We start from the raw sequence: 23,680 nt of genomic DNA on the forward strand, positions 1-23,680 counted from the left end.
CACAGTTTTCGTAGTGGTACCAGGAACAGTGTGAAATGCATCCTACATTTCCATCCTCTGTGTTGTTTACCGATGAAGCAACGTTTGGGGGTGATGGAGTCTTCAACATGCACAATTGGCATGTTTGGAGTGAAGATAACACACATGCCACAGTTACTAGCGCTCATCAAGTGCGGTTCTTCGTTAATGTGTGCGTCGGTGTTGTTGGGGACTGTTTAATTGGACCGTATTTGCTACCTAGGCCATTAAATGGCAGGCACTATTACAATTTTCTCGCCAGAGCATTGCCAGAATTGCTGGAAGACGTCCCGATCCCTACAAGACAACGCATGTGGTTCCAACATGACGGGGCGCCGGCACATTTCAGTCGTCGTGTGCGTCGATTCCTGGACCGACGGTTCCCAGAAAAGTGGATTGGTAGAGGTGGTCCTGTACCATGACCTGCTCGATCCCCAGATATGTCCCTATCCCCTCTGGCCTTTTTTGTGTGGAGAGAGATGCGCAACCTTGTTTACGCAGCTCCTGTTGCATCAGAAGAGGATCTGGTTGCCCGGATAGAGCATCAGCAGGAACAATTCAGGATACTTCTGGGGTTTTTGCAGGTGTCAGGCAGAACATGATACGACGGTGTAACCTTTGTTTACGTGTCAATGGAGGCAGTTTTGAAAATCTACTGTAATTGAAATTGGATTGTGTTAATGTATTGTCTCTTGGTCATAAAAAAATGGAGAAGTGTTTATTGGTTTAATTAATTTCCCACCAGAGAAATCTTCCTCTAACGTTTTAAATACTCCTCATAGAAAAAAATGACAGTAGAGAAAAATATTTGTTTTGATGTCCCCTACAACCTCCCAGAGTTTGTCGATTTAAATACTTTTCACCCTGTATAAATATACGTACACTGCAAAGCAAATTAATGACGAATTCATGGCCAATTGCCATGACAAACTAACACAGACAGCAAAGAAAAAAGTATAGTTTTCGTCAGGCAAAGGGACCTGTTTCGGAAACGAGAAAATAGGACTGTAAAGTACGATTTGTCGGAACTCGTTCCTAATTTTTCAGATTTGATACTCTCTGACATCCAACAATCTCATATCAGCCATGACTGAAAAGTTTTTTCACTCAGTGAGGAGTTTTTCGCAGCTGTAGATGTGTATTTTGCAGACTTTTAAAAACCGTACTTCATTGGAAGAAAATCGGGAGACGTGTAGCGTCCAAAAAATAAGCGCAGTTTTTAGCTTAACTTTTAATTTTTTTCTGCCATACCGAGAAAGTTTTTCCTAGTACTCGCTTTTGTTGTCTCAGTGAACCTGAAATCTTGGTTCGGAATACCGTGAAGCTGTACCGAGGCATGCTGGCAACCCACCAATGTGATTTTGCTGTACAGAGTACAAGTCGACCGCGACGAGTTCGCGGCCTGCGAGCCCGCCCAGCAGCTGGGAGGCGGCTGGTAGCGCCGGCAGCGGAGGCCGAGCCGCTGTTTCCGCTGTCGGTGGCGGCGGCGGCGGCGGCGGGGGCGGAGGGGGCGGCTACTCGCAGCGGCGCGGCTCCCTGCAGCTGTGGCAGTTCCTGGTCGCGCTGCTCGACGACCCGGGCAACGCCTCGTGCATCGCCTGGACGGGCCGCGGCATGGAGTTCAAGCTGGTCGAGCCCGAGGAGGTCAGTCTGCCGCAGCTCTCGCCTAGCTCTCGCCTAGTACACAAAAGTATCTACAATCAAACGGAAAGGTCCATATGTGACGACCAGTCAAGAGCACTTTGAATTACTTGATGTGAAGTCCTCAGATCACCGTCAAATGTTCGAAGATTGCACTCCTTAACAAAGTGATCTATTGTTTGTTCATCCGCTCCGCAATCGCAGTCAGCACAAATGTTCGGGAACCCTCACTTCTTCATGGAGTAACCACATATTCCTTGGCCATTCCTAATGCGGTTCAGTCTCGGCCAGATTTGGGATGGTACTTCCAATCCCTCGACCTTTATTGGATCTCGAACCAGGTGAGCGTTGTTGGGCGGATGTTCGTTCCAGTGTTGTCACCATTTGGTGGTCACGTCAAAAGAACTGCTACTTTCTAATCAACCTAGGGTGGTTTGCGTGATTTCAGACAAGTTGTTGGTGGACCTTGTAGGACATCATACGAGGGAGAGTTCTTATGAGAAGTAATCTTTTTGAGTAAGTTTATCTTCGACAGGCAGCCACTGAGTGGGACTAAAGCTGACAGTACCGGTGGTAACTCTCATGGCCTCATTAAGCTGCACATCAATCTTTCTTGTGTGGGCACTGTTTTCCCACACAGAAGCGCAATACTCTCCAGCAGAATACACAAGAGCGAGTGCAGCAGAGAGTAGAGTATTGACGTCCGCAACCCAACTGCTTCCGGCAATCTTGCAAAGTAGATTTACTCTTGAGCCAAGTTTCTTAGATAACTTGATGCACAGTTGTTTGAATGTCAAGGACCGATCCAGAGTGATTCCTAGATATAATGGATTGTAGTTATGTGGTACTTCGATTCCAGTGAAAGTCGCATGCATCTACCTTTGGGCTTCTTTATTACTCAGATGGAACGCAGTAATCTCAGTTTTATCTGGGTAAGGCTGAAGTCTCCATGTATGGAAGTAATCATTCAGCTTCTTCATACCACTTCTCAAATGGTTCAAATGGCTCAGAGCACTATGGGACTTAACTTCTCAGGTCATCAGTCCGCTAGAACTTAGAACCACTTAAACCTAACTAACCTAAGGACATCACATATCCATGCCCGAGGCAGGATTCGAACCTGCGACCGTATACCACTTCTCAGCACACATTCACAGTGCATCAGGTCTTTACTCTGGGAGACTAATGCTAAGTCATCTGCTTACTGTATTTTCATGGAATCCATGTCTGGCTTATCATGGATACATAGGTTAAACAAACACCAGCCTTTACATGGGATGATTTCACTAAGCTTCAACATCAATCCTCTCTCCAAAAAAAATTGGTTCAAATGGCTCTGAGCACTATGGGACTTAACTTCTGAGGTCATCAGTCCCCTAGAACTTAGAACTACTTAAACATAACTAACCTAAGGACATCACACACATCCATGCCCGAGGCAGGATTCGAACCTGCGACCGTAGCAGTCGCGCGGTTTCGGACTGTAGCGCCTAGAACCGCTTGGCCACCGCGGCCGGCAATCCTCTCTCCACATAGCGTCATAAGCTGTCGTAAGTTCCACGAAAACTGCAGCTTATTTGAGACTTCGCTGAAATCCAGCTTCTACAAGAGTTTTCAACGTTAAGACCTGGTCGCAGCAGCTTCGATACTTCCTAAAGCAGCCACGCGGGGTAGCCGCGCGGTTTGGGGCGTCTTGCCACGGTTCGCGCGGCTCCCCACGTCGGAGGTTCGAGTCCTCCACCGGGCATGGGTTTGTGTGTTGTCCTTAGCTTAAGTTACTTTAAGTTAGATTAACTAGTGTGTAAGCCTAGGGACCGATGACCTCAGCAGTTTGGTCCCGTAGGAACTTAGTACAAATTTCCAAAATTTCCTTCCTAAATCCATCTTGTTCGGTATGGGTGATTTGATCAATGACCTCATGAACGTAATTTGGAATAAACTTTTATAGTAGTTCATACTGAGCAGTGACACTGGTCGGTTGTAAGAAGTATGTTATGTCTCTGCCTAATTTGAGGATTACAATTATCTTGGCCTGTTTGAAAAGTTTTGCTAATTTTCCAGTTTTCAGAATCTCACTAAAAACTTTGCAAGCCACAATTTTGTTTTCGGTCCGGCGGCTTTAACAAAATGGTACATATGGAGATCCCTTTGTATCGGTATACGACACATCTAAGAAATGAGCAAATGCTGATATTGGACAATTCTTGAGCAAGAGGATTGTGAAGTTAAACTGAGGTGTTGCAGCGAGTACCTATATCACATACTACTTACTTGTCTGGTGACTTACTTTTTCCAATCTTATATTACGTTTACCACGTTCGGTTGAAGCTGCTCCAAGCATTTCAGAGCTATGCTTTACACGTCACCCCTTCCTACCGCCACTCCAACCCCAAGGGATTAAATGTCCTAGCCAAACGATGGAGCCAACTTATTTATTTTTGTTACTCTTCACAAAAAATGTGAAAATAACAAACAGACTTGGATACACACAAGATAACAGTTCTGACAGTTTAAGTGTCCCCAGAGGAATTTGTTTTAAATTTTATTGGGCATTTGTAAAGTGTGCTGATAAAACTTATGAGAAACATCTGGAAAGTCAGTAGGTGTTCTTTCAATACTGATTTCCAACTGGAGAGTCCTCATCGAGGAAACTTAGAGTTACTATTGCCCAGTTTTGATTTTTTTCCCACAGTAACATTTCTATCAGAAGTAGAATGGCATAACAGAACACTATTTGATCATTTATCTCTAAATATAACTTCTTCCGTTAAATAATGGGAACCACATGAGAAACGGTTTGTCTGATGCTGATGGTCAAATGCCAGCAATAAATGATCCACCAACATTACCTATTCCAAGAAGGGAAAAATAAAATTTCATAGATATCTAGAGATGCAGTCACCTCGTTCAGTGAAAGATTATGAAACGAACAATGAGAAGAATTTTGCCAAGAACACACAGTAATGAAGAAACTTACTTCTTTTCGAAAGATATTCTTAATGCACAGTGACACTAGTTTTCCTTTAGAACGAGTTAAAATGCAAATGACGTACAATTATAGACTTATGTCCCTCCTTCCCGTGTTTCGAAGATATCTTACAACAATATACAGAATCATTTTTATGTCAGCATATGAACAACTGCTCAGTCTGCCTGCCATAAAGGACTCACAACAGCAAAATGTGATAACGTTAAAGTCATCCCCCTTATATTGATGGAGTAGTATTTCGACAACATAAAACAGAGAGTCACATTAACAAATGTTACTACAGGAATAAAACTAAATTGAGAGTAGAGGAACATAAGAACTTGTGTCCCTCAGGTTGCTGTGCATGTTTCTCTCCTGTTCTTGTCCTACCTAAATAGTTTACGAGGAACATTGAAGAATTCTTCAAAAATTTTGACGTTTTTTAGTGACACGGGTACACCGATAGAAGGCTGAAACACAACCATATCAAATGCAGCAAGAACAATGGAATAGGCTTACAAGTAGTTCGCATGAAACAGCTTAAGCATATAATGACCCATATTATTCAGCCCCAAACAAAATAAAATGACTAACAGGTAGCAGAAGTAAAGATCAATGGACATATACCAGACGAAGCTCAAAGTGTGAAATTCCTAGGCATCAAGATGCGCTAAATTGAGGAGGCGTCAGTTAACCAAAAAGCTTGGCTCTTCCTGCGTTGCACTTAAAAATATCTCCTATTATGTTGACCTGCTGACAGGATTGCTAGTATACTTTGCATACTATCATGCAATAGTTCGCTGTGGCAAAATCTTTTGTGGTACTACACTAAAGCCAAAAAATTGAACATCTTACAGCAGCGTCCTGAGGATCTAGGGATACTTAAACTTATGTGTCAATATATTTACTACCTAACGGTAATTTTCAGAATGCGCATACTCTGCAGCGGAGTATGCGCTGATATGAAACTTCCTGGTAGATTAAAACTGTGTGTCGGACCGAGGCACGAACTCGGGACCTTTGCCTTTCACGGGCAAGTGCTCTACCATCTGTGCTACCCAAGCACGACTCCCGCCCGGTCCTCACAGCTTTACATCTGCCAGTACCTCGTCTCCTACCTTCCAAACTTTACACAAGCTCTCCTGCGAATCTTGTAGAACTAGCACTTCTGAAAGAAAGGATATTGCGGAGACATGGCTTAGCCACAGCCTGGGGGATATTTCTAGAATGAGATTTTCACTCTGCAGCGGAGTGTGCGCTGGTATGAAACTTCCTGGCAGATTAAAACTGTGTGCAGGAGAGCTTCTGTAAAGTCTGGAAGCTAGGAGACGAGGTACTGGCAGAAGTAAAGCTGTGAGGACGGGGCGGGTGTCGTGCTTGGGTAGCTCAGATGGTAGAGCACTTGCCTGCGAAAGGTAACGGTAATTTTGGTTAACAATAAGATTGAATTTAGGGTGAGCTGTGAAAACCAAGGGATTCTTAACATTATGTGACAATATATTTACTGTCTAATAATAATTTTGGTTAACAGTAACACTACCTTTTAAATGAGCTTTGAAAAATCGAAACCGAAATACTAGAAGTAAAAACAATTTTTGTATAAGCTATATATCCCTGTGTCGAATTCAGAATGAAGTATTATGTTCAAACGCAAAAGTATTTAACAGATTTCCGGCAGACATCAGATAAGAATGGGTACCAAGTCTTTCGTGACGGAGTCCTTGGATAAAAATTTCTCGGTAAACTTGCCGCGTCAAATCTGGATAAAATCCATAAGGTAGGAAACTCAAAATGTCCATATATTGAAAATTAAAGTGACAGAACATTTTATTAGTCACTCCTACAAGTAATTATAGCATTTGGACTCAGGGACAGCTGATAGTCTTCTGCGTAAACTTACATTAATGCTTAGTTGAAAGTATTATATAAACTAGCAACTGAGAGGTGTAAGAGGAAGAGCAGTGTCTTCATCAAGAGTAGCTGCTTTTCTGGTTATTTGCAGTACCCTACAAGTAATTTCCATATTTATCAATTCGAATCTATTAACAGTAGTCGTAGATGGTTGTTTGTACACTTTAGAGGAGTAGGTGTAGCGGCTGTTCCTGTCTCTTATGGGGAGTTAGAAGGGGAAAAAAATTTTTCACGTTTTTGGATTTTTATCTCATTTTCAAATTTGCAATTTTCCGAATAAAATAATATATATATATATATATATATATATATATATATATATATATATATATATATATATATATAGCACTTATAAACTCGCACGGGAGGTATTTTATTTTTTAAATATAATCTACACCGGTTGAAAATATTAAAATTTTGACGTGCATTACTTCAAGATCTAATAAAATAGGTAATTTTTTATATAGAAGGCTGTGGATTGTTGTATTATAAAGGTTAAATGTCATGTCATGTCCAGAAGAAGATGGGTACCAGGTTGAGGAAGCTGAAACAAAGTTTGAGAGACAAGAAACTTTCTGATGGTAAAACCATAAGAGGCAGGATGACAGACAAAATGATTGATGAACTACAGCAGTATTATGGGATGACCATTAGAAATAATACTGAGGATTTGTTGAAAATGAAGCAGGCAATATAGGCTACCTTCTTCCACAGACTGTCAACAGATGAAAAACCAGTACACCACCTTTGCCCTCCTGGTGCCCTCATGATGGAATTGCCGCAGTGCCCAGTAGTCAAACAATTCATACAGCCATAAACATTCCATTCTAGCAGCGGGCATGGATATCATAAAACCTATTTACAGAGACCTGGCAAATCCTGAATTACTGAAGAAGTGAGACTCAAAATCCCAATGAATCGTTCAATAATCTTATATGGACTAGCTTACCAAAATATGTGTTCGTTGGAATGAACACATAAAGTGGGGGGGGGGGGGGGTCAGTGATGCTGCTATTGCATTTAATGATGGCAACATTGGTAGGGTGAAAGTGCTACAGCATATGAGAATTAATCCTGGACCAAAATGCATCAGAGAACTTGAACGGATGGACAAGGTTCGCATTGATAAAGCAGATTATGCAGCACAGTTGGCCACTAAGCAGTCCAGAAAGAAGAAAAGAAGAAAAAACTTGGAAAAGATCAAGAGGATGATATACAGTATGGTGCAGGGTGCTTCTGAGTGACTAAAAATTTAAAAAAAAGCATATATTGAGTTACAATCTTTCGAGACTTAAGAACCCGTTCCTGAAAATTTACATTTTCTGTTGAATTTTTCCCTGAATCTCAGAAACCACTTCGAGTAGAGTATTCAAATTTTCAGGTGGTAATAACATACATATCCTGAGTCTATTTAACTAAAAGAAGAACATAATGTTATGTATAATTAATATTATTTAGGATAACGTACAAAGAAGTACACAGAATTTTAACCGTGCAGTTAAAAAAAAGGCATTTCGGAAAGCAGTGGCTGAAATGCAATTATTGTAGTTCAGTAGACTCAGAACATACAGTTTAATGTCATGTAAATGTTTCATGACAATGGCTGCAGTGTTTCCTGAAATACAGGGAAGCCAATTCATTAAATTTAACATTGTCGGGATAGGGCGTTCCAAATCCCCTTAATCTTTACTTTGCTTGCAAAATATTCGTGCGACGAACCCTAGAATACCGCTCAAGTATATGTGACCAGGCGACATCGAACATACGCGTGACAGTTCACAGGTATGTTTAACTCATGGGAGAGTGTCACAGAAATGCTGAAAGACCTGACTTGACAGACGCTCGAAGATAGACTCTAACTGTCTAGCGAGAGCATATCTACAAATTTTCAGGAACTGGCATTAATCGAGATCGATATTGGCAAGATATCAGTTTCTAGAATTCGAAGACTTTCGAGAATGATAAAAAAAATTATTTTCTTGTGATATAATTACAAATTAAAAATTTTTGGGATTTTTCCTTTAGTTGCACTGTGAAACCCGCCGTGTTGGAAAAATTTCATGATTCTAGGCCAAAGGGAAGTGCTGTTTACCTTTTGAGAGAGAGTTTGCGAGTATCAGAACACGTGACATAAATCGCCGTACCTTTTGATTTCATTGATTTAGAAGGTTACATTTATTACACCGCCAAAGAACCATGGACCTTAATATGCGATATGTATTTCAGCTCGATACGTCTACCTGTTCTTGAGAAACGGGATCTTAACAGACGGTTGGACAGACAGACAGTCAGATAATAAATGACAAAAAAAATTTTCATTGATATGATTGCAGATAAGCAATTTTCGGATTTTTACTTTTATTGTACTGTGAAACCTTGCTTCTCGCCAAATTCAGAATTCTAATTCAACAGGTTTTCATGAGGTAGTTGCGAGTATAAAAGTAAGAGAAAAAATGGGCGTATCTTTTCATTCCTTTGAGTTAAAAGCTTCAGTTTTTTTTACACCGCCAATGGACCGTTGACCTTAGTATGTTACATATATTTCAGTTTCATACGTCTACCCATTACTTCTAACAGTCGTACAGACAGACAGATAGTCCAATAACGAAGTGACTCTGCAAGGGTTCCGTTTTTATCGATCGAGGTACGGAACTCTAAAATCTAGGAATATACCACAGCGAAGAAGCGATCGGACAAACTACAGCGCACACCAAAGCTTTGTAACTGTCGATCTAAATGCGCGAATCATCTTTGCATTGCGCCAAAATACGTCTTTCGCTCAACTAAAAATCTTTTCCGCTGTATAAACAATACAACGAGTCGTGATACGATATTTCATTTAATACTGGCTACAGTCATACATGCGAATAATATACAATGCTCTTCTACAAGAAACCAGACAAAATTCAGAAGTAAAATATACTTAGTAAAGGAACAGAGATTAATCAAATACTCGCTCAAATACGAGTTCTAGAATGTAATGAAATGTTGTCCATGATTCCGCATATTTATTAAGACAAACAGAGCACAGAAAGTGATAAACGTTTCCATTACAAGTATTACAAACAGTCAAAACACAGTCCCTCCTTTCTTCTTAGAATCTGTTCCATACAGCAGTAGACTACACGAATCAGTTTTCCACAGTAACGGTTCATACATTTTTTTATTTACTTATTTTCTGTTTCTAGTGCGCATTATTTTTAGCCATCCAAAATTTAAAAACTGAAAAATATAGCAAGATAATATTTGACCTTCAACATACATACATTTTAGAGCATACAATCGAAAAATTATTTTCATAGTATAAATATTACATGTATTCACTTAAACTACTAGCTTCAGTTGACAGGTAACCACTCGTTTGTATTAGAGCAGTTAATTCAGTTAGTCAGTTAATTTCAATGGCCACCATTCCTTTTACATGTTGATACTTTCTTGTGCTATAAACCCGGCTAAGGCATCATATGCAACTCTGGTCGTATCTCCAAGAAATGGGATAGTGCAGTGCGACTGGCAGTAACCAAGTCATGAGAGCTTCTTTAAAAAGTCGACTCTGCATTTCTCACAGCGCTTGCACTGAAATAGAACATGATTTGATCAGCAATTGTTATTTCATCACATTGACAGTACGGTGTCTCCAATACGCCGTTACTATATAGCTAGGAGCGGAAAGACGCATTCTCACAATGGACGCTATTTATTTTCTTGAATGTCTCGAATATCGGTAAATTTCACCTACGTCGTACCTCTAACAAACGTGGGCAGGATATGCTCAAATACATACAGATGAATACGGAAAATCGTACAGGATGCGCTTTCTCCTGCCCACAAAGTGTGGAAGAAAGGAAGTTTCAACTATCATGCGATGCTTCCATATTTCTGTCTGAAGTATTTGCTGTTATTCAGGTAGTAAAATACACAAGCTACCTCAAAATCCCTAAGGTAGTAACAATCACCGACTCACAAAGCGCTCTAAAGTCAATTAATTACAGTAATTGGAACAGAAAAACTAGTAAATCCACTATTGGCCTTGTTCGTACGTTTGCTTCGTCTCCAGCAAAATAAAGGCGTTTCACATTAAAATATTAAATCGTATATGACTCTGATCTCTCTCTCTCTCTCTCTCTCTCTCTCTCTCTCTCTGTGTTTCATTAAATCACTCATAGATTAAACAAGTGTTTTTATTTTTCTGATACAATAGGATGATATTGCTGACGCAGCAGCTAGTTTTCGTTCTGATCAGTCACGTGAACCAACAGCTCCTACATTTATTTGTTTTACAGCTAAATAATTTGAAAGTGATTATATAGTTCTGTACAAGACTTTAATTACATGCAAAATTATAAATCACAATTTCTTTTTACAAAGATCATTCGCAAATATCTGGCTGACAATTTGTATTTATTCATATATGTTTCTTTGAATTTCTGATTTACAATTACAGGTATATCATTTTTAATCAACAACAGTCACTTTTAAATTAATAATTTCCCTATGAAATTATATATTCCAGAGATATGTTCCAAAGACATATTGAGTTTCACCTGCTTAGAGAACAGGAGATCCGGGTTCAAATCCCGGCCTTGGTACAAATTTTTATTCTTTGCTTCGACCTTATTCATTCTCATGAATAATTTTGAGTTAGAATACGTGTGATTGTTATTTATGTGTGAAATGTGCCGAAATTATCGCATATATGAAATCTGTCGTGATCCCTGGCTACAATATTTAATTAAACGTCTGTTATATGAGAAGATACCACGTTTGAATTGCCCGTCTTCAGTTAGTCAATGTGAGTGCCCAGTGTAAAACTTTTTTTTCGTTTCATATTTCTGTTTATTAGTAGATGGTTTCCAGTCAAAAGGATTTATTCAACATTCTTCTGTAATTATCTTGCTACCTCAGTTGCTGTTAAAGGTAAGTTTTAGACCGGCACCAATTTAACTATCACTCGTTTTTAAATTTCTCGCTTATTAAATTCTTGGAGATCAAACTTGGCAGTTCTTCTCAGAAGGCAGCAGTTTAGAGTGAAGTCAATACGCAAAGAAGTTCAATTATGCTGCTAGTACAAATCATGTGCCGTTACTTGAAATTTCAACTTCTTCGACATAAAATTATTATCTCTGGGACTGCATTAATAAGACTTCTTTCTGCTGAAATGTCTCCAAGCTTCTTCTTACACAGTGTGCCTGTTGCTAGAACACTAATAAATCTTGTGTCTATTTTTAATTACTTCTTCTCCAGTAACATTTTTTAAATAAATAGTAAAAGAAACAATACATTTTCTTTGTGTCGGGCAAAAGCATGTATCGGAGAGTGTTTTTCGCATTGGATGCCAGACGAGAAAGTTTGCCTTGTCGTTGGACAGTGGGAAGTCGGTGCAGGGAGCGTTCCTCGAGGTGAGAGCAGCAGGGTAGGGGGTGGTGCTGTGCCCCCCTGGCGGCCCCCGCGTGCCCTTTGAGTGTGGGCCGCATCGGCACAGTTGAGTCCGCACTTGCCACTCTCTTAATGGATATCGATCGCGCCAACTACACCCCAACTTGGAAGCTCAGCTCCATCTTGACACGTCCTGCGGGACAACGCAGGCCAACTTCTCACCCTCGCTGTCTGCTGTGTGTTTAAAACCCTAGCTCATTCGCCTAGTTTTCTCGCGCAACGTGCCACAGACCGTAAAGACTGCTTTCCAGAAATCCAAAAGTTTCATGGTAGTGAAATATATGTAGTGCGTACAATAAGTCACTGTTAAATTCAAAAAAATCATTCGACAGCTTACTGCCCGCCTAAAAAGTAAAATTTTGACGTGGGAGACCAAAGTATTAATGTGTTAGACATCTATAGCGAACAGTCTTCAAGATTCTACATTCTCACCTGTACTTCGTAATCAGTGTGGTTCAGGATACACGTTGTTGCTGCTGTGGTCCTCAGTCCGAAGACTGATTTGATGCAGCTCCCCATGCAAGTTTATAATGCAGAAGCATCTTAATCTCAGCGCAACTACAACCTACGCTCGCTTGAATATGCTCACGGCAGGCAAGGTTTGCTTTCCATTTACAATTTTTATCACCAAACTTCCCTCCATTACCAAATTAACTGTTTCATTATGCCTCAAGATGCGTCCTACAGCCTACCCTTTCTTTTGCTCAAATTGAGCCATTTAGTTACCACTCACCAGTTCGATGTATTATCTCTTCATTAGTTAGTCTTCCTCGGGCACGGTGGTCTAGGGGTACCGGTACGGTAGCTCAGCGTGTTCGGTCAGCGGCCATGGCCATCCTGTGTAGAAAAAATACTGAGTGAAGTACTCATCGATGATGTAAGAGTGGTGTCATGCGATATCAGCGCAGAACTGCTGAAGGAAAATGACGAAGAAACAGATAGATACAACGGAAGAAGAAGAAGAAGGAAGATAAAGCGAATGCTTGGAAACTGAGAGGTCGCGGAATCGATTCCCGGTCGGAGAACAAAAATTTTCACGCTGTCTTTAATCTACATTTTACCTCTTAACAATACGAGAAATCTTGGGTCCTATTCCACGTTAAACAGTAGGTTCCCTTTTACCAGTTGGATAACTGGGGTGGATTATGGAACACCCAAGTCGCGAAAATGGAGCCTAATAGAAAGACTTGTACTCGGCCATTGAGCCACATGCAATTACTGTTAATTTCTTCAGTATTCTTCCGTAGCACCACATTACAAAGCTTCCATTTTCTTCTTGTCTATACTCTTTGTCGTCAACGTTTGACTATCACACGCGATTACTCCCAAGATAAGTAAGTACTTCCAGAAAAGATTTTTTCAAACCTGTGCTCATACTTCAACATACTTGCCGCAGTGGTAACACCAGTTCCCGCTAGATCACCAAGATAAGCGCTGTTGAACTTGGCATGCAGTTGGATGCGTGACCGCTGGGGTCTGCCGAGCACTGTTAGCAAGTGGGGTACACTCAGTCTTTGTGAGATCAGTTGAGGAGCTACTTGACTGAGAAATAGTGGCTTCAATCACGAAAACTTACAACGGCCGGTAGCGTGGTGTGGTGACCAAATGTCCTTCCTTATCCGCATCCAGTGACGCCTATCGGTTGAAGATGACAAGAAGGTAGGTCGATACCGTTGGGCCTTCTAAGGCCTGTTCGCGCGGAATTTTAGTAGAAATTTATTTTCGATACTAACATATTTCTGTTGTCCGAAACGATTTTCTCGCTACCACTAGTCTTTATTTTGGTCTATTTGGAAAGTAAGGAGCGATCTGTCACGAAATGGAAACCACAGCGAAAATCTGATGAAGCTTTGCACATATGTGGTGGGCAGTGTCTCTACCATGCCCGCAGACAGCCTCACGTCGCTCTTCTCAGTTGAGCACGTTAAGATACCGAGAACTACAGTGTCTTCCACCAAGATTGGTACCTGCGTAGAAATTTCGCCTGATTTCGTGGAACCTCACATAACATAACTGCCATGCAGTTCCTTCTTCATGGTAGTTCTCAGCCGCACTCTGCAGGGACAGTGAGGACACTGAAGCAGCGTTTTCCATGGGAAGGATTTGAACACCCTCGATACAGCCCGGAATTGGCTCTCTCTTATGTTCATCTATACTCAGATGAAATGCTGGCTATGAAGACAATATTCTAGTGTGGACAACGAGCTACAGTCTAACGTAGAAAATTGTCGGAAAGCACAGGAGGTTGCCTTATTGGACGAGTGTGTTGAAAGAAATTTGGTATAACGCTACGACAGATATCTAAGTCGAAGCGACGACTGTGCATAGAAGTAGCTGGAACGTGTACCTGACTGTTGTAAATAAAACAGTTCTGATTTTCACTTTGGTTTCCATTGCACGACCGTTCCTTCCTTAACTGCCAAACAGCCCTCACACATCTTGTTTCCTTCACCCATTCTCACTTATTTTGCTGACCAAATAGCTCATTTACTACTTCTAGTACTTCATTTCGTAATTATATTCCCACAGCCTCGCCTGAATTAACTTTCCTAGTTCTACTAATGTTGATGTTCATCTTACAACGTGTTTTCAAGACATCATCCGTTCCTTTCAACTCATCTTCCATGTCCTTTGTCGGCTCTGAGAGAATTACAATGTCATAGACAAACCTTAAAGTTTATATTCTTCTTCCTTAACTTTAATTCCTTTTTCCAAACTTCCCCTTGGTTTCCTTGATTTCCTTTGCTGCTTGCTTTGTATATAGATTATATAACATCGGTCACAGGGTGCAACTCCTCTATAAGTGTGTGTTCATCTTTCTTGAACTTATCTTCGAACACACATCCTAGGATCTGTTTTCCTTCGAGTGATCCTACGTTTCTATGGAACCTAAATCGGTCGTTCCATCCTTCTCTAAATACTTATTAAACTGGTGGTTCGCTGATTCCCACACATGCTACTTTTGTCCATTCGAATTGAGCGATACTCAAAATCTCGTCCAGCCGATCGGATTTAAAGTTTTCCGTGTACCTATTAAGGCGATGGTTCTTTTGGAAGGGACACAGATTATTTCGTTCCCTTTCCTTATCCTATCTACGCTTCTTCTCCGTCTTGAATGACCTCACTGATGTTTCTTCCTCCCCCCCCCCTTCCCACGCCCTTTCTTTCGTATCTTCCGTCAACAGTGCACGGAAAGCTTTGTCGATGCATCAGTGCATAAACTCCTATTTCTCTTCTGATCATTAAACCAGATGTGTGTTGGTGAAATTAATGTGTCTTGACTCGTGTTGTAGCGTAGACACTCCTAGCGTTTAGCGTCAAGTTCTCCACAATGCTCAATGCTCTTGAATGAGATTTTCACACTGCAGCGGAGTGTGCGATATGAAACTTACTGGCAGATCAAAACTGTGTGCCGGAAACATCCCCCAGGCTGTGGCTAAGCCATGTCTCCGCAATATCCTTTCTTTTGGGAGTGCTAGATCTGCTAGGTTCGCGGGAGAGCTTCTGTAAAGTTTGGAAGGTAGGAGACGAGATACTGGCAGAAGTAAAGCTGTGAGGACGGGGCGTGAGTCGTGCTTGGGTAGCTCAGTTGGTGGAGCACTTGCCCGTGAAAGGCAAAGGTCCCGAGTTCGAGTCTCGGTCCGGCACACAGTTTTGATCTGCCAGGAAGTGTCAATGCTCTTCTTGTAACGTCTACCTTTCGAGTTCGTAAAATATTTCTGAGACACTCACGCTGGCTAAGAAAATTCACAACTATCGCATAGTTCTTCTTTAAATCATATTCAAATTGGTGAGTGTCTTGAACTGACGACTAAAATAAGAACTGAGTGACAGACGGTTCTATAAGCCGTCTTCTTCGTCACTGAATTACACTTTCTTCCGTCCGATAAAGTCTGTCATTTGTATGTCCCACATCTAAATGTACGAGACATATTTTTTTTATCAAAACGGTCCCTACATCAGCTGCTGGTGCGCCACGTTGTGACAAAAAACAGTAGCTGAAGGCAGAAGTAGCGACCGTCCTCTGTACTTTTAAATCTGAAAATGGCCTAAGTTGGCCGAAACCAGTAATACAACTTAATTTAAAACATGGTTCAAAATGTTTTGTTTTCAAAACTATAAAACAAGATCAGTGGCATCTTCTGCTACACGTTGTCACCATCCCATGAATTAGTGAGCTTATTCCATCTTAAATGGCTTTGAATACTTGTTTCTAGATGCCTGACAATTGTGACTGGTTCCATTAACTGATCACCGAACTTGGAGCCACAGGATATCGGGTCTTTTCGTCCGTTCACGCTCGTCACATGACATGTATCAAAGGACAGGACCAGATGAAATAATAAAGCAAGACCGATGAAGGGTTCCAGTTGATGTGTTGAATTGGTGCTTAAGTGAAAATAATGTTTGGCGGCAATGTTCTGGCGTGGAGGACGGAGAAGTAATAAGAACGCCTGAGATGGGAGACAACCAGCAGCACAGTGAGATGTGGTGGGTTACCTACACGTGATACCCCTAGCGAACTAACTCGGAAGCTGCATTGTGTACGAATTACTTTAACGTTCGATTGTCGGCAACAATTAAATGAAAATCATTCAACCGCCTCTACGAAATCCTAGGAGCCGGAAGTCGGACAAGGATCCTGCTGTCATTATCTGTGATATCTGACGTCGTTCCGGTTAGACGAAGCGTGTTGGACTTTGTGCTATGCGCAAAGATTTTCAGCTTACGTGTTGCTTGCACAATGTAGCACAGGCCACAATAACACCTCACCTTATGAAGGTACGTTAAATTCGTCTTCAACTGAGCGAGGAGGGCTAAGCTTTTGGTTGAAGTGCGAAACTAGTCTCATCTCGAGTTTGCTAAAGTTTTTTCCTACCTTTCTTTTTCTTTCTTTCTTTTACCGGCATTCGTACTCCTGGCTTTCAGACAGTTCACTCAGTGCCTAAGATTCAGTCACACGTCATAAATTTCACATTAATTTTAGTTGTTCTAACGAATAAATGTACATGATTCGTCGTTTCCTTCAAACTGGTCACATAAACGATGAGATCTTGCTAGTAAACAACATGCACTCATTAACGCCGCATGACAACGGCGAGAATCGTACCCACGACTTCCGTGTAACAGCGTACCTACACTGAGACTATGCAGGCAGTCTCCTTCATATTTCAGCTGAGACCCGCTAAACATAGGAAAAATAATTGAAGTCACTTATCTTCTAGGGTAGCAGAAGGTCTGTTAATGAGACCATCTTTTCTAACCACCGGAATTAATTGTCACATTAATTATGTAATGATTAAAGCGTACATATTTTTGTGATGCTATTTTGTGTGGTTATAAAATTGTATATAAATAATTCTTAGTTTCACAAACAACAAATGGAAGGTATGATGCTACCATCCACTTTGGACATAGTCAATGCGGTAGTTGTGAGATATGTAAAGGGCCGTCAAAGGAAACGAGACAGATAGAAGAAAAGTAAGTAAACTGTTTATTTTTTCAAAAGTAATTGGTATATCATTTTGTGCATTTATGCCACTTTGAGATAGTACGATCAATGCTTTCAAGCAAAGGTGTTTGCGGTTCCTACGGCACCATGATTGTACCCAGACGTGCACCTTTTTGTCCGAAGCGATTCGACGGTCACGAACTTCTTTCTTCAGGGCTGCAAAAATTTGTAAGTCGAATGGGGAGAGATCGGGACTGTATCGGCCAGCCCACATGTTGCCGATATTGTTTCGACTAACGCTGCAGAAGTTTCGCTGGGAAGCCCTTACACATCCTCCTTATAGTTCCGATCTCTCCCAATGCGGTTTCCATAGTATTCAACCCACGAGGAGAGACATTCGTGGCTGTCGATTTGCTTAGGACGAAGAGGTGTGTGAAATGTTTGTGAAATATTATGGGACTTAACTGCTAAGGTCATCAGTCCCTAAGCTTACACACTACTTATCTTAAATTATCCTAAGAACAAACACACACACACACCCATGTCCGAGGGAGGACTCGAACCTCCGCCGGGACCAGCCGCACAGTCCATGACTGCGGCGCCTTAGACGAAGAGGTGCATGCTTTGCTACAATCATGTTTCCGTATGAAACCGCATACATTTTCTCACGAAGGCACTGACCTGACCATCTTGTCTCACAGTGGGATAAACGCGTTAACAGGTATGCCGATTGCTTTTGAAATAAGGACCAGTTCTTTCCATCTACCTCGTTTTCATTTGATTACACCTTATAATTAATTCTTTTTGGCTGGCTCTAATTGACTAATTTTTCGGTTTTACCTTTGCAGAGATTCGATTCCTTCACCGAAATAGCTGGTATGCCCCCACAGTAAAAACGATACTTTCTGTGTTTTGTCTGTCCCATGCGTGTGAACATGGGATTTGAATTGATAACAATATTGTAATCTGATACACAATGCAATAGGGGCTAATGAAATAATCCAGTTTAAATGATTTTATACTTGAATTTATTAATAAATTTGATATTAATAAAACCACTACAAAACAGAGCTTCCTGAACCAGTCCAGTTCATCAGAACCTCTTTTAACCTACACGTGAGATTCATTTTTAACATTTCCAGTCGACCATGCGATCATGTCTCCATAAACAGACGTTTCAAACCATTTATTTGCCCGAGTCTTCTACACGGTACACTGATTTACTCGCGCATGGCCTACCATCGCTCCATAACAACAATAAAGAATTGATTCGTTGAACACCTTGGCTGAACTTATAACTAAGAATAAATTTTGTCCATCTGATTCTCTACTTTAGCCACACGGCTCAGCAACAAAATACCTGCGTCTTACCAAAACCACTCTGCATTCAGGAAACATTGAATCTTTACCTTTTATAATTGGCATAGCTCTTTTTCTCGGCATGTCCTGGCTCTCTCCCTTCTGTTCAACGACGAACCAGTATTTCTCGAACGTTGTGAACTCTGCCCCTGCTCTCTTCGTGTCAATTTCTGTTTTCCTTCCTCCGTTATAACCTTACCATTTTACTTCTCGCTCTTACGCGGGCCATTCACTTCTTCTCCAGATTTAATTCCTTCTACACCTTCCAACCATTTCTGGCAGAGGTCATTGCGCACATTCGACAGAAATGTAATGAGGAAATTACTTAATCCATTGTAAATTAGACTGGGATTTCTGAAACACCATACCTTGATTACTATGTATCATTATTATTATTATTATTAATATTAATATTATTTTTATTATTATTACTATGTAATGCTCACTTAATAATGTTAGTTTCCTAAGAATGCCTGGTGAGATGTGAGAGGGGCCTTCGGGCCTAATCTTCTGAGGTGCATAAATAGAAAAATATGTCCGCCCCGGTAGCTGAGTGGACAGCGTGACGGATTGCCGTCCTACGGGCTCGAGTTCGATTCCCGGCAGGGTCGGGGATTTTCTCCGCTCAGAGACTGGGTGTTGTGTTGTCTTCATCATCATTTCATCCCCATCCGGAGCGCAGGTCGCCCAATGTGGCGTCGAATGTAATAAGACCTGCACCAAGACCGCCAGACTTGCTCCGTCAGGGGCCTCCGGGCCAATGACGCCAAACGCTCATTTCCATTTCCATAGAAAAATATGTATTTAGCATGATGTCCTCCCTGACTTCACTACATGCCGACCCGTAACGCTCTCACCTGAGCCCCGCGCTTGACAACCGGTCGCTCGCGCGCTCAACAATCACTACCCTCATTGCCCCTCGTTCTTCCTTTCCTTCGAGAATTTGGCCTTTCGTACGGTTCCCGTCACATCATGCCGTACAATAAGCAAAATCAACAAATTAAAAAGGAACTGCCGTCGTTTGTAACCTCACAAAGGCCACCGTAATGAATGGTGAAGAAGCGGTCACTCTCTTAACGAGGTTTAGAAAACTCGGTCTACATTCTGGAAAAACGATCAAGCTATAAACGTTGAAAGTGACCTCCATTACACGAGCCACATAACTCAACACCTCGTTGCATGTTCTTCAACACTTGTTGCGACGTTCGTTGAGGAATTTCAGCAATACCAATTCATTCAGTTTCTTTCTGCACATTGAGGATAGTGTGATAATGAGTTTTATAAGCAGCGTTTTTACAATTGCCTCACAATAAAAAGTCAGATGGGGATAAATCAGACTCTTCGAAATCACTGATTCAACGTAGTCATCATGATGTAGTTGGCTATGTGAGTCGTAGCACTGTCCTTCGTCTATCTGAAACTGTGGGTTCTATGGCTGACTTCAAATATACTGAATACAAATTGTTGCACCACCTGTATGTAGTGCTCTGTGCCACGAAAATATGTGAAAAATTTCGGTTCGTGACACGGCACACCGAATACCTACTGTTTGTGCGTGCGGAGAGGACTCGCGCAAAAAAATGGTCCAAATGGTTCTGAGCACTATGGGACTCAACTGCTGTGGTCATAAGTCCCCTAGAACTTAGAACTACTTAAACCTAACTAACCTAAGGACATCACACACATCCATGCCCGAGGCAGGATTCGAAGCTGCGACCGTAGCAATCGCACGGTTCCGGACTGCGCGCCTAGAACCGCGAAACCACCGCGGCCGGCAGGACTCGCGCAGTTGATGTGGATTTTCGGTAGTCATAATGTCTGAATTCTGAACAATAACATGTCCATCAAGATGGAACCATCTTTTTCAGACCAAAATCAATCATCGATTTCTTCCCTGTCTAGGGTTGCAAATTACATGAGCCAATGGTAGAAAACTAAAGGTTTCCCATTGTCTTCAGATAACAACTCATCAAGAACATGAATTCTGTTCAGCTTCATGTTCAAACACTTACGCAAAACAGTACGAACACTAACAAAGGAGAGACCAGACTGGCTATGTAGGAGTCATACACAGAGTTTGTGGGACGTCAAAGTATATGTAGCTTGAACCACAATCAAATTTTCTAGTTTTCGCATTTTTGGCCAGTAACTTTAGACGCATCTGTCAGATTTCTTGCCTTCTGGAACAGCCGCTTGGTGGTGGATTTGCTTAGTGCATCCTTGCCACACTTTTTCTATTAAGGCATTATGAATGACATCATAACTGTCAAATCAAATGTAATGTATGACAATGAATACTCTATGTTTTAATATGTGCCCATTTCTTCCTCATGTAATCGAGGCTCGCACCTTCACAAATAGAAACATTCTTCCTTTAGGTTACGTTATTTACTGAATACTCCTGTGTGTGTGTCGCCTGCAGGTGGCGCGTCGGTGGGGTGTGCAGAAGAACCGGCCCGCCATGAACTACGACAAGCTGAGCAGGTCGCTGCGCTACTATTACGAGAAGGGCATCATGCAGAAGGTCGCAGGTACGTAACACTGGCCTGGACCTTTTGCAGGTTCACAAAATTCAACACTAAATGCAGTTTTCGTCCCTCTTCTACAATTGCACTCTTACTTACGAAGGTTGCTACAGGTTTCCTCGACTATAAACATAGACGGTATGAATGTAACCAAGATAGTATGATCTTTAAAAAGTACGACTCAGCACATAGCGCGTTGTGAGAACATAGTGACGTACTTTTCTTATCGTGCTGGTGACCTTCGTGCACAAAATAAAGTGTTAATATTTTTCTAAAGATAAGAAGGAAGTGAACTGACCCGCCAAGGTAGCCGAGAGCGCTAATGCGCTGCTTCCTGGACTCGGGTAGGCGCGCCGGCCCCGGATCGAATCCGCCCGGCGGATTAACGACGAGGGCCGGTATGCCGGCCAGCCTGGATGTGGTTTTTAGGCGGTTTTCCACATCCCTCTAGGTGAAAACCGGGCTGGTCCCCACGTTCCACCTCAGTTACACGACTCGCAGATATTTGAACAAGTTCGCACTATTCCATGGCTTACACTAGACACAGACAGCTGGGGTACACTCATTCCATCCCAGGGGGTTCGAGGTGGTGGCAGGAAGGGCATCAGCCACCCTCTGCCACTAACGTTGCCAAATCAATAGTAACACGGCTCCAAGGCCCGAAGAAAGAAAGAAAAGAAGAAAGTGAACTACAGGCTCTAATAAAGTCCTGCACTCTAAAATTCTTAATTGCTGGATTAAGCAAATCTTCCCCCTTGTGTCTGGCAGCAAAGGCTCAGATAACTCCGCATGCAGCACATCGCTTCCGGGATTAGAGTTGTAAAACTACCATAGTCTTCCATAAACCTATCATAAGTAAACATATACTACAGTAGTTTTCCTAGTAGTTTCAGTCAGTTAAGGTAGCACCCGCGATACTTGTACATTATGTGTATTGCATAGCTATTGGGCGATACCTCATAACGATCGCTTTCTTTATCTATGCAATCAGTGTCCTACTATGTTCTCCTAGAAACCGGAAGCGGTGAACCGTCTAGAAACTGAGTGAGGGTATATAAAGGGACACGTAATTTACTGATTATTTTTGTTCTATATAGCCATCCGCCAGTCTGATACTTATAAATAAACAATACTTATAGCAAAATTGAAATTTTCAACGTTTAATTCAGTTTTTATCCGAAAATTGTTGATTTGTAAGGTGAAACAGAGGGATGTTGTAGTAAAAATAAAAAAAAATTCAAGTTTATCAAATAGCAATAGAAAACGCAGTTTCCTGAAAAAATTTGAATAAAAACAACCTCAAAAAATATTTATCAAACTTCGCTTCAATACTTCGTCGATATTATATAAAACATGTTTCCAATTAATTAGTAATAACAGAAACTCGTGTGTTTGATCATGATGAAATATGTCCTACCGAGTAAAAAATAATAAAAATTATATAGATTTTTAAGTTTTTTCGTGTAAGCTGTACTTGCATCAAAAGTAATTGCTTTGGTTACATAAAAGCGCAGAAGTTACGCGATCAACTAATTTTTATGACTTGTAAAATGCAATTTGTATCTTGTACGGATATAAAATACGCAATGGACTAACACTGAATGATGGGCGGTTGTAATTATGAGTAAAACAAACAACCAAACAAACAAAAAAAGAGAAATCATCGGCTCGTAGTTACTCTCTTAAATATTCCTTTATATTTCTTTCCTACCAATGCTACCAATATTGCTAGTAAACGTCCCATTTACTGCGTCACCTATGTACCGTATCAAAACTACCAAGCTGCAGTTTTGGTGAGCGTACCCCTATCCGGGATTAGGGTAGGAGCGCGGACCTCTTACAAAATCCGCCAGGCGGAAGACGACGACGGCTGACGTGCGAGACAGCCTGGATGTGGTTCTTAGGCGGTTAATCACGTCCAACTACGTGAATACCTAGCTGGTACCCAAGTCCCGCCACCGTTACAAGATTCAGAAACATGCAGAAACGTTCGCACACTTGCACATGCATAACACTACAGGTACTCAGTTCGGGAAAGGGGTGGAGGATACACATGTTATGTCCGGGGATGAAGGGGGGAACAGGAAGGGCATCGGCCCACATCTAATATTAATAATACTAAATCCGATAATAACGATGACGACTCCGTGTAGGTAAAAGATAAAGGCTGCTATGAAAACTACTCAACTCCGGCAGCAGGTCACACAACATAGTGGTTCCGAGTCTATACACTTGGCTTCCCAGATTCGTGATCCACCTGTTGGTTGACTGCTGCGACTTTTCGTAAAAGAGTCAAGCAGTCAGCTTGAATCGGTCCCGTAGCAATGGGAAGCCAGCAAATTTGTGAAGTTCACTTGGGAATTCCCGAGG

At 41.5% G+C, this 23,680-nt stretch overlaps 1 protein-coding gene across 1 annotated transcript in view; it reads left to right on the plus strand.

Annotated features, from left to right (window-relative positions):
- Positions 1 to 1,527: 1,527 nt before the first annotated feature.
- Positions 1,528 to 23,680, plus strand: part of LOC126256749 (ETS translocation variant 4-like) — a gene marked incomplete at its 5' end in the record, with an annotated part of 49,772 nt that continues 27,619 nt past the window's right edge. Inside the window, 2 exons of the mRNA XM_049955510.1 lie at positions 1,528 to 1,662; positions 21,208 to 21,316. Of these exons, the coding sequence (XP_049811467.1) occupies positions 1,528 to 1,662; positions 21,208 to 21,316 (244 nt within the window). The remainder of the gene's footprint in view (positions 1,663 to 21,207; positions 21,317 to 23,680) is intronic.

This window comes from Schistocerca nitens, chromosome 1 (genome assembly GCF_023898315.1).
Source record: "Schistocerca nitens isolate TAMUIC-IGC-003100 chromosome 1, iqSchNite1.1, whole genome shotgun sequence".
NCBI classification, from domain to species: Eukaryota; Metazoa; Arthropoda; class Insecta; order Orthoptera; family Acrididae; genus Schistocerca; species Schistocerca nitens.